We start from the raw sequence: 12,341 nt of genomic DNA on the forward strand, positions 1-12,341 counted from the left end.
CAGGTACGTTTTCTTTTTTTTTTTGCCACAGTTCCTGTCCTATAAGTTCAAACCCTCAAGCATCTCTTGCTAGTTGATAGCCTTAGCCTTCCTCCCCCACACAGGCATTTCTCTCAAAATATATGTTCTGTGCCTTAGCAGAATGCAACATATCGCTGTTGTCGGAAGAAAACCTTATATCTCCAAAATGATAACTTTACAGGAGAAGGAAAAAACTACTTTACTTTTAATGTAAGTCAATGGAACCATTGGTCATTTTGGTTCTTTTAGTTCATTTATCATGAAATGTGCATATAATGTAAAGGGTAACAAGTATTTTCAAATTATGTCAGAAACTGAAAAAAACATCAAAAATGGAGATACAAGGTTTTCTTCCAACAACAGCGATATTTTCTATTGAGTCCTGAACCTGCCTCAAAATTTCAGTTTAAACTACACAAAAATATACCAACAAACTCACTTCTTCTAAACTTATAGAAACCCTGGATCTAAGTAATCAGTGTCAAACTGCTGTGCCAGTGTGTTACTATCACAAGAAAACATGTTGGCATATGCAGAAAATGTAAAACTGTGAGATACTAAGAAAGATTACTATTGTTAAGATAAATAATGAGAAGAGCCTGTTTTCATTAGGCAAAACATGATTTGCTAATGTGAAGGGGATAGTTTAGGAGTCACACAGTATATTCAAATCAATTTATTTCCATCTTATTTAACATTTTTGAGCATTTAGAAATGTCAAAGTCAGTTGCTCACTTAAGACTGTGGTCTATCTTGAAACCTGAAAAGATTTAAACAGTGCAAACTTCCAGGGAAAAAGCAGGTCTGTGTGGGGGTATGGGGGCGAGGGGAACAGATCTGACTGGGTATTTAAGGTAGTTTTATACAGACTGACCTAAATAATGGAGATACCGGAGACCTTAAGAACACACACACCTGACGCGTGGTTCTCATATGAAACGACTGAGCGTGAGAGACATTTAGTCCTGATATGTAAGGGATTTAAAGGAGATGGTTAAATCTGTAATCCTGACGCCTACACAAACACGCACATTGAATAGAATTACTGGCAAGAAATGAAAAAAGGAATATTTTTTCATGCAGTTCCCAAACTGTTCGAAAACCATTACAGTGGTTGTGGGTATATGGGCACCACTAAAAATATCCCCACTGTGAAATTAGGGAAATACATCAGTGACGCACAGCAATATGGAATGAGAAGGTCCTCATTATGCGGTTTTGCATTTCCCTCCATTTTAAGGCTTTCTCAGTACGAAACCATTATGTTCAAATTAGCATCACTTCAAAGTAGACTGAAGCACAGGCTTAGGTGTAAAGGAGATAATTATACTGGGTAAATTATTCTTTATCTTCACATTCTATTTACAAGGCTATTTTTCCATCAAAAGCCCACATCCCTCTCTTAGTAGTTGCTTCCACTGGTGTGCTCTTACATGCAAATTAATAAAGCCGAAGAAAGAAGCAGCATCAAAAGTGATTACATATTTGGGCTCAGATGGACTCTTACTGAGATGGCAGCAGGGTGAGCCCAAAACTGAGGTGGTGAAATGCTGAGAGTGTCCCTTCTGACTATGGTGTGGGCATAGAAAGAGCAAGAACAGCCTCTAGGCTGATGTATTACTGTGAAAACATCTTCATTCCTCTTCCTAGTGGCTGTCTGTTTCAAAACCAGGAGCACTTTATGCCTCCACTGACATCTTTAACACAGTGCAAATGAATGATTTTAGAAACATTTTATTCATGCCAAACATACATAAACATAAAAGTCAACCATGTTAATTTTGAACATTAACCATGCATGTCCCCAGAACAGTCTGAAATATAGTTACCAATGGTTCCCTATAATCCAAAAGATAAAATGTTCTTTGCGTTATCTAACATAATAATATAAGTGAACAGAGCTTAATTTCACTCCTCTACCATCACAGTACAGACAGATCTCGAATAGACACTAAAATGTTACAGCACTTAATAGTAATAAACCAATTTACAGTACAGTAAGACACAAGCGGAGTGAAAGAAACAGCATAAGGAGGTCACCCATGTAGTTATCGAGTCTTCCACTGCATGTTCAATAGAAGCTGCTAGAAGTTGCCCCCAACAGCTGATCTGAGAGAAGTTCTGATGCTGACCATGTAAGTTAAGATGGGTAAAACTAGCTCTAGATCTGTTCTTGGAGGCAACCTCTATCTAAAGCTTAGCAGAACAGTCACCTCCCATTGGTCTTGTCCCTCTGTCCATCATTAGCAGCCAAGGCCGCTCATAGAGCCGATCCGGTCCAATTTTAGGCCAAAGCAGCCACGATTCCAGCCCCTCCGAGACCTGTCTGATAAGGCTCGCTTCTGATTGGCCAGAGTGCCCTTGAGGAGACGGAGCCAGGAGTTTTCATTCTGAGTAGGGATGTCAATCCATTTGGGATACTCTGCCACTTTCACCCCCGAATTAAATGCTTGCACGGGCTCCTCTGGGTGGTCACTGGTGAGATTTTCCAAATCATCTAATGCCAAAAGGTCATTGTATCGCTCAAGGAACTGCTCAATGACCTTCCATGGGGAACAGTAAAAATAAAACAGCAATTAAAATCTCCTGATTCACCTGTAGCTATATAAAAAAAACTGACAACGTAATAAGATAGGGGTATAAAATAACAAGTCATTATTATTATTATTATCATTATTATTATTATTATTATTAACCACTATTTATGTAGTGGCTTCCACAAATCCAAGGATGTTTTACATCAAGGCAAAGGGAACAAACAACAAAGGAGAAACAACTAAGAAACTATGACATTGTAAAGAGAAAGAATTCTTTAAAAAAAACAACAAAGAGTCTAAATTCTAAAACAATCATAATCATTCAGAGTTTTCAGATCAATCCTGATTATATGTTTCCACATGTCCCATCCCCAGCAGATATGAGTGAGGCAGCCCACCTGCATGGCCTGGTCGGGGGTGTGCAGGCTTCGGGCGTGGCTGGGGTCCAGCGGGGCCAGCAAGACCAGCAGCACTGCCAGGACAGCCGAACACAGCATCGCGCAGAAGATACACGCACGATTCCGAACTCACAGACTTTTACAGACCTGTTGGAACATAATTAATTTAACTAGGACACAGATATCATGCTAAATCATATATAAGGGTAAACACTTAAGGTAAAGAACTCTTATATACGGACATATAGGTAGCACTGACAGATGAGGAAGAACACGTTAACACTCAGGCTAAACCGAACACATTCATTCATTCATGACATATATAGCTCTCTGACACAGATTAATGGTAGTTACAGTGCCTTATTGAAGCCTCGGCATGGCGGCTTTGAACAGACACACCTGTACATAAATTAGTCTCCTGCTGTGAAGCACATTAGCACGTTGAACAGAGTAAATGCATGTTAAATGCATTGGTTTATTATAAACTACACTAAAGGTGAGTATTGTGAGAATGAGATGATGAGAAAGTGAGAATGAGCTGGTATTTCTGAAAACTGAAACAAAAATCATTGATGGATATGAAACTGTTTTTATTAATAATGAATAAAAACCAGTGTCCTTAATCAGAACTGTTGGTCTAATTATTGGTCATATTGATTAATATGCTATTAACATGGTTAAGATATTCACAGTCATTAATACAAACATATGAAAAAAATCGAGCAAATTTTGAAAAGAAGGAAACTCACCAGAGATTGTTGGTGTGAAAACCTGTGGCTGAGTGTTCATCCCCTTCACTCTCTCTGTCTGTCTGCTTCTCTCTTTCTCCTCTCTCTCAATATTTGGCACCTGCTAAGAGCATCCCTTTCTCTCCTCCTCCTTTGCTCTCTCTCTCTCTCTCTCTCTCACTGAATTTGATTTGTAGTGTGAATTGTGCGTGTGTGCGTGTGTGCATAAGTTGGAGGAGTATGTCAATAGACCCTCCTATGTAAGGATGAGGTGTGTATTAGCTGTAACCACCCCCCATCTTCCTGACACACAGACTTTTGTCTTCTCTCTCAAACAGACACACATGCACACACCTTATCGACTTGCTTTTTTTCTGCAGTTGATGTCATAGCTACAGAGGGGGCGCATGACGTCAAGGCCATCTTTTTGCTTTTACCCACATGTGTGTCCTCCTGAAAGAGCACCTTGACCCCAATAAGTGGACCCGCACTTAAACAAATACACAGGAAACACACAAGTCCAGTTAGAGTTGGCATACAAAACTGGGCCGTCAGAGCCAGGTGCTCCCTCCTCTTTTCCCAAATGATCTCATCCTTCCTTTCTTCATTCCTTGTCCGACCATCCTCACTCTCCTCATTTCCTTCTGTTTGCCAGGTTGCACTCCGACTGCCAAAAGTGGCTGGACCTGGCACAGGGTTACGACCGCTGAACTGATGCCAGCACCTTTTTAGTGGCTCTCCTTGCTGTAGATATATGTGGCTTTCAATGACGCTTTTTACTTCTGCATCTGTGTTCAATGGTTGAAGCTGAAGTTTTTATCACGTTGTAGCTGAGGTTGAAGCTAATGTTGAAACTAATGTTTTGATAAGGTTGAAGCTGAAGCTCATGTTGAAACTGATGTTTTTATGTGGTGAAAGGTGATGTTATCAGGGTGAAGGCAAAAATGTTATCAGGTTGAAACTGATATTGATTATGGCATTTTTCTCAGATTGAAGCTGATGCTAGCTGATGCTAGTGTTTTTAAAGGTTGAAGCCTGTGTTGAAGCTGATGTTTTTAACAGGTTGAAATTGATGTCTTTGTCAGGTTGAAGCTGATGCTGAAGCTGATGTTTTTGTTAGGTTGAAGTTGATGTTGAAGCTGATCTTTTTACCAGATAGAAGCTGATGTTGAAGTTGATGTTCTTATCAGGTTGAAGTATAATGTAGAAGCTGATGCTTTTATCAGGTTAAAGCTGATTTTAAATTTGAAGTTTTTTTTTTATCAGACTGAAGCTGAAGTTCAAGCTGATGTTCTTATCAGGTTGAAACTGAGGCTCATGTTGAACCTGATGTTTTTATTAGGTCAAAACTGAAGTTTTTAATCTGTTTAAAGATGACATTGAAGCTGAGTTCTTTTGTTGAGTTGAACCTGATGTTGACGCTGATGCTTTCATCAGGTGTAATCTGATGTTAACTGTTTGTGTCTTAATGCAAGCTATATGTGTTAGAAAAGATTTCATCATCCAACACCAAAAATGCCTTCAAATTCAGTAAAACACATTTTAATCTTTGTGACAGATGAAATGGTGAAAGTATGGCCAATCACAGCACACAGGGTGGTTGGCCAACATCTCTCTCTCTCTCTCTCTCATGTGGACCAGGTCTAATCTATTGTCAATGAGGAATATCTATTCATTCTGATTTCTCTAGGTCAGTGTGGGCAGATATCTGTCTTACTCATTCTTCTTTTTCTATGCTCTCCTCCAGTTCTTGCTCTTTTCTGTTGTTCCGTCTCTTTCTCTCTTTCTAAGAGTAACAGTCTGCCAGTGCCATCTGCTAGCAGCTCCCCCTCGGCCTCTGAGAGCAGGAGTGAAAGCCAACACACATGCAGGGAAGCACATGCACGCATAGAGAGAAAGGGGTGGTAGGGGTGGTGGGAGAACCTAGAATCTGCAAACTAACAACATGCATGCCCACCAGCTTGACATATATTCACATCTACATTCATTTTAATACACAAAGCTCACACAACACACACACACACACTTGGCTTTGTAAAGCAGTTTGAGTGCAGTGAGTGGTTGTGCTGTTTGATCAGGCTGAAGCTGGTGTGCTTTTATGGTTGTGTACCCTGTCTGATTCTCTCTCGCTCGCAGTGAAGAATAGCTCTCCTCTGCACACAACCACACAGCTGCTGCCACTGACAGCCAACCCTGCACAGCCTTTTCCACAGCCACACTGGTCTGTCAAATATTGCAATTATGACTATCCCCATCAGTAACCAAGCTTTATTGTTCCCAAAACAGAAATTCCTCAGCATTCCATAGGCCCAGTTCTTCTGTGAGGACAAACAGACCCAAATGGAACTGAATAGACTTAAATGAACTCAAATAGGCTTGAATAGACTCAGAAATGACTGTTCATTAGATTGCCATTTGTTGTTGTCCAAACAAAACCTTGTAGTCATGATTCATTCTCTAACCTTAATTTATCCATTAGATTAAACATCACCTGTTCTGCTTTGAACTTTACAGGAAAAAACATGCTTATGTTTTAATGGACATTAATGTAAAAAGCTTTTATTTAAAGTGATTTTGGACCATTGCCATTGACCTAGTCAACATGAAATTGTCACTTATTTCAGTGAAAAAAAACACAAAAGACCAACAGTCAGTGCAGACAAACACTCATCTGCAAATTTGCAAAGAGAAGGTATCACTGATTAACCTTCCCCTAGTAGATTATTATTGAAGTCATGGTGGTTTAATGCTATATTTTTAGCAGTACGGTTAAAATGCTGACATTTGTCTTTTTTGGATACTTTGGAGAGGTTTTTCCAGCATTTTGGTAGGTTTTCAATGTTGCTGGGAAGCATAGTGGTCATCTTTGAACTCTGCATGCTGTCATATCAGGTATTCCTGAACTTACCTTGCCATTGTTTGTTTCTCAGAAGAAGGGGAGTGCGGCCTAGAAGCTCTGCATGTGGGCCTGGGGATGACTTGTTACGCCACTGCACTATATATAGTGTGTCTTGGTCACTTGTACTGTGTGGTCCTGTAAAGACAGGGCTTCACTTGCATGTCGCACCACTGTTTCATTCCACTGTAAACCTGTATATGGTTTGGATGACAGTGAAATTCTGCTTGAACTTGATCCTGAAATTAATAACTTGAAAACATACACAAATAATCTGTATGAAAATCCTCTCCTATTTTCATCATTGTAAAATTTGCTTACTTTCCCCTGATAAGCAATCAAGAAGGAATCTGTCCATATGTGCACATGTACACATAGATTTCCACACATATGAGCACTCCTCAGGAGTTTACTCCACTCCGAAGTGAAGTTTTGCCTGTTGCAGACAGCAGAAGGTGTCCTTATTTTACATAACACACTCACCAAGTCTGCAGAAGGGTAATTGGCCTCTCTAGCTCTCTCCGCTTGTCATTCGAGGGAGAGAAAGAGGGAGGAAGAGGGAGGGAGAGCGAAAGTGAAAGAAAAAAGAGAAAAAAAGAGAGAGTGTGTATGCGTGTAGGAGGACTAGTGGGCGAAAAGAGAGGGATGAGATGAAAAAGATGAAGGGATGGCAAGATGCAGTTCGAATGTTCCAGTGCATCACCCCAGAGCGAGGGAGAGAGAGAAAGAAGCGAAGGTGAAATGTGCATGAAATGTGCAGTGTGTGTGTTCCAGCTCTGTGGGTAGGGATGGTGAAAAAGTGGAGAGGTGTAGTGTGTGTATGAGTGTGGAGAAGAGTGTGGGCTGCATGGCTCCTGTGTGGGTGTGTGAGTGGGAGAGAGGACAAGAGCAGGAGAGCACAAAGTTTAGAGCAAAATTTTTGAGTTTGAGTAACAGGGGAAGAACAATTGAGAAAGGTAAGAGAGAGAGAAAGAGAGAGAGAGAGAGAGAGAGAGAGAGAGAGAGAGATGTCTGAAAAGGGTAGTGATGCTGTCTAGCCATGCTGGGACAAAATACTTGCAGTCATGACATCATTTTATTATATATACGCACACATACAGTTATGCTCCTCTATGTGCTCCATCAAGCATTCACATTAATGTGTTTGAATGAATTATAAAAACTGCCACTCAAACAAAAACAATCAAATCCACATCAAATCTTTCATTCATTGTTTCTTTGCTGTTTAGTGAAATATTTAAAACCTGACAATGACTGGAAACTTGGTACAATTTGAGGAATAAAAATAGTTTCCGGAGATATATTAAGAATAATTTTCAATGAAATTACACTGTCAGAAAAGCTTTCATCTGAAAAGCCCTTTTAGTATGGGACTATACATCTTTTAGCATCTATGGTACTGTGCAATGGTCAGAAAACACTTCATTTATTTAAAATTCTAAATCTACATCTACTCATTTATCTAGCCAGTCATGTGGCAATGTTGCAGTGCATAAAAGCATGCACATACGGGCCAACAGCTTCAGATAATGTTCACATCAACTATCAAAATAGAGAAAAAATGTGATCTCAGTGATTTGTGGCATGTTTATTGGTGCCAGATGAGCTGGTGTGAGTATTTCTAAAACTGCTGATTTCCTGGAATTTTCATACACGACAGTCTCTAGAGTTTCCTCAGAATGGTGCAACAAAGAAAAAACATCCAGTGAGCGACAGCTCTGTGAAAGGAAATGCCTTGTTGATAAAAGAGGTCAACAGAGAATGGCCAGACTGGTTTAAGCTGTCAGAAAGGCTACAGTAACTCAGATAAGCACTCTGTACAACTGTAGTGAGCAGAAAAGCATCTCAGAATACACAACATGTCAAACCTTGAGGCGGATGGGCTACAACAGCAAAAGATGGTGTTGGATTCCACTTCTGTCAGCCAAGAACAAGAAAGCTGTCCAGTTTTGGTGAGCCTGTGCCCACTGCACAGGCTAACCAAAACTGGACAGTTGAAGACTGGAAAAACATATGATCTGATCAATCTCGATTTCTGCTGAGGCACACAGATGGTACGGTCAGAATTTTGCTTCAAAAGCATGAATCCATGGACCTAATGTGCCTTGTGTCAGCAGCCCAGGCTAGTGAAGGAGGTGTAATGGTGTGGGGGAAGTTTTCTTGGCACAATTTGGGCCAGTTAATCCCAATCAATCATTGCTTGAATGCTACCATCTATTTGAGCATTGTGCATCACTTCATGGCCACAATTTAACCATCTCCTAATGGCTATTTCCAGCATGATAATGCACCATGTCACAAGATCTGAATCCAGTAGAACACCTTTGGGATGTGGCAGAAAAGGAGATTCACAGCACAGAAGTGAACCTGAAAAATTTGCAGGAATTGCATGATGCAATCATGTCAACATGGACCAGAATCTTAAAGGAATGTTTCCAACACTTTGTGGAGTCCATACCATGAGGACTTGTGGCTGTTTTGAGAGCAAAGGGAGGCTCTACCCAAATAGTATATTGTTCCTAATACAGTGCTGAGTGAGTGTATACTGAACAGGAAATTACACAGAAGCCTCAATTATTTTATTTTATTTTTTTTTGTGAACCATTGTTTTATTGTCTTTTAACTTATATGTTGGCATACATACAACGTAAGAGCACATAACATCCCCTTTCTTTCCCCATCTCCCCCCCCTCCCGGATGTGTTTCGGACAGTACATTTAAAAACATAGGTACACTTACATACGCAAGCCTCAATTATTTTTGAGGGACTTGCATTAGTTCTTTTTCTGCAGGAAATCTGCAGAGATATTTTTTCCACACCATCAAAGTCCAGTTGGTTGTATTTTCTGCTTCTCATGATTCAGGTATTCCCAGACACATTTGGTGATGTTGAGGTCTTTTGGTCTTCTCACAGTGAAAGGATGGGCAGAAACACCTGTGTATTTTATCAGATCTGAAGCAAGAGTGGAGCTTGATTTTCTCTTCTCTCTTAAAGATGAAAGCTTTTAGTCCTGTTTATCTGATGGTGACAGTGTTGGTGGTCTACCAGGTCCACTGTCACCTGTTGTGAATTCAAAAAATTGTTAAAGATACAGAGAAAATAGGACTGTTAACAACTGTGATTTCTGCTTTGTAAATTCTTGTTTTTTTCATATATTTTGCTTTGACTTTCCTCTTCATTATGCAAGTGGATTATCCTATGTCTAATCTCCTCAGAAATATCTCTTGAAATTTGACTGGTACTTAATGGGAAATTAAATAAACGAAGGGTGGTCTCTGACTTGTGCATAGTACTCCTGGGTATTTCTCTAAAAGCAGTTCATATGCTTTTCATGTAATCACCTTAACCAAAGCAAAGGTGTGTGGGAAGTTTAGCGTTAATGCAGTCATTTCTCTGACCCATTTCACAGCTGGGAGAAAAATTAACACAGTAAGACTGGCAGGCTCGCAGTCACGACAACATATTAAAAAAAGGCCAGGTTGAGGACACAGTGTAAGTTGCTTTGGTAAAGAGATTATGGACAATGCATCATAATGAAATACCTTTCTACAAAAATGCAAAGAATCTCTCATCTTGGTACCATGAGTGTTTATCAGCACTCTATGAAAAGATGGTTCTTTAAGGGTTCTTTAGTAAAGACAGTGGTTCTATGTAGAACCATGAGCATCAAAAAGCCATTTGCATGCTTAATAGTTCTTTGCATGGTGAAATATTTCTCATCTTCATCATAAGATTGATGGTGAATGTGTTTTATACAGTCCTATATAGCAACAAAAAGGGTTCTTACATGGTTACAATGTCCAACTTATAACAGTATGATTCAAAACAACACCAGCAGGTTCACACATTCGAGAGGATCTGACTGAGTTGAACTCGAGTCAAAGGCATCGCTGCCTCTGTGAAATTTTGAGTTTCTGCTTATGACAGGGGCTGGCAAAATCTCACTAACCAAATTAAAAAGGCAGACAGATAAGGAGTAATAAATTAAAGAACAGGTCACTTTCATCTTAAATAATTTTTGACATTGCTAGAAAAACACAACATGAAGAAACAGTTACACGATTTCATAACAGAGCAATAAATCAAGCGTTAAGTGAATATGAATTAATGAATAAATGAGATAAAGGGGGCTGTTAATACAAAACTATGAGTGAGTGCCTTTGCCTTGCAGCAGTGATGAGAATAAGTACATGTAGAAGCCTCCTACGCACACATACCCCTACACACCTTTTCAATCACACTTGCATGCAGGAGATCATTGTAATTAAGTGAGTACAAAAGCATTTAATCAGCTCAGAGTGAGAGAAGGTGAATCTAAACTACATTAGCCACAGGTCCGAGTGCTCGCTGTAGCCTTCAGCACGGTCCTCTATTATCTCCCTGCATGCTGGCATCACCACTGTAATTAAAAGCTGAGCTTTTGCCTACATTCTCCACATCTCAACACAATTAAACGCTCGGGGCAGAACAATGGGCCGTAATTAAGGCATTTAGAGTGCTTTTCACTGAGGCAGGAGCTCAGAACATGCACACACACACACACTCGCATAAATATAAAAGCTTTGTATTCCTATCTTTGTGGGGTATTTCCACTGACTTCTGTATTACTGTATCTAAACCCTGCAACCAGCACAACACTAACTTCGACTTTAAGAAGCAAAAGAAAATTCTTGGGCTCTTTTACTTATAAATTAAAAGCTGCATTTATGTCAAAAAGCATTTTTCCCCATAGGGCAATGTTTTCCTTTCAAAAATGATTTATAGAGAGTTTCACATCAAAACCTCCATTACATTATACAGGCAATGCATAATGATGGGTGGTTCCATGCCTATGGAGTCCTACTGCTGTTACATTTACTAATATGTATATAAACTGAAGGTAAACTATGAAATGCATATATTAAACATATGTCAACTGTCCCTCATAACAACATATGAGATATCAATAAAAAACAGTAATCTCTCAGCCCACTATACCTATACTTAAAATAATAAATAAAATACTTCAATACTTGTAAATAAAATACTTCAAAAATTGTATTACTTTGTGAATCCATTTAACATCCCATGTTTAAAACAGCCTTTCCCATGAGTTTTTCATTACAGGTCATGAAAAATGAACATTCTACCTGTGTCCTTCAACATTACCTCAACCCTGTTATCTGAACACAGCAATTCAAACACAAAACAACATGCACCTACAGTTATACTCATAGAATTGAAATTGCATGCTTTATATGTCAATATTAACACACAAACAACATTAACATAAATAATAATATCATACACATTCAGTATAGATGTTCAGTTTTGTTGCCTATTAAATTGGCATTTTTTTCTTTCCATAGTGTCATTAAATTCTCAGTCAGATTTGCATTTTGCTATAAATATCCTAGCAAAATACCCCAATAATGATAAATATGATGATAACTAAGAAGAAAACAGAGGACTATTAATAACTGTTATGACATAAGTCAACAAATGATCATAGCACAGTAAAGAAAAGTTGTAAACAATTTCAGGGCAGGTTAGTGATTCTTTCCTTCATTACAGGTTATAACTACATGAAACAATCTAATTTGAGTTTAGAGTTTTAATCTGTTATTGACAGTCATATAATAATTTTACACCTGAAAGTTCTTTTGTAACTCAACTATGTACTTTTTTTGACAGCCCTCCCACGACCCCCAGAATGATCTCACATAACTTCAAAAAGTCTCTTCCTGCATTTACACTGTGCGTTCACTCCTGTAAAATATC

The 12,341-nt window shown here is 39.1% G+C and overlaps 1 protein-coding gene across 1 annotated transcript; it reads right to left on the reverse strand.

The window, feature by feature from the left end:
- Positions 1–1,739: 1,739 nt before the first annotated feature.
- Positions 1,740–3,892, reverse strand: wu:fj39g12 (uncharacterized protein LOC563937 homolog). The gene is made up of 3 exons (XM_036584582.1): positions 3,706–3,892; positions 2,957–3,103; positions 1,740–2,564 (listed from the first exon to the last, which is right to left on the reverse strand). The coding sequence occupies exons 2-3, from the start codon at positions 3,053–3,055 to the stop codon at positions 2,265–2,267; spliced, it is 399 nt and encodes a 132-aa protein (XP_036440475.1). The 5' UTR covers positions 3,056–3,103; positions 3,706–3,892; the 3' UTR covers positions 1,740–2,264.
- Between the last annotated feature and the right edge of the window lie 8,449 nt (positions 3,893–12,341).

Source organism: Colossoma macropomum, unplaced genomic scaffold (assembly GCF_904425465.1).
Source record: "Colossoma macropomum unplaced genomic scaffold, Colossoma_macropomum, whole genome shotgun sequence".
Classification (NCBI taxonomy): domain Eukaryota; kingdom Metazoa; phylum Chordata; class Actinopteri; order Characiformes; family Serrasalmidae; genus Colossoma; species Colossoma macropomum.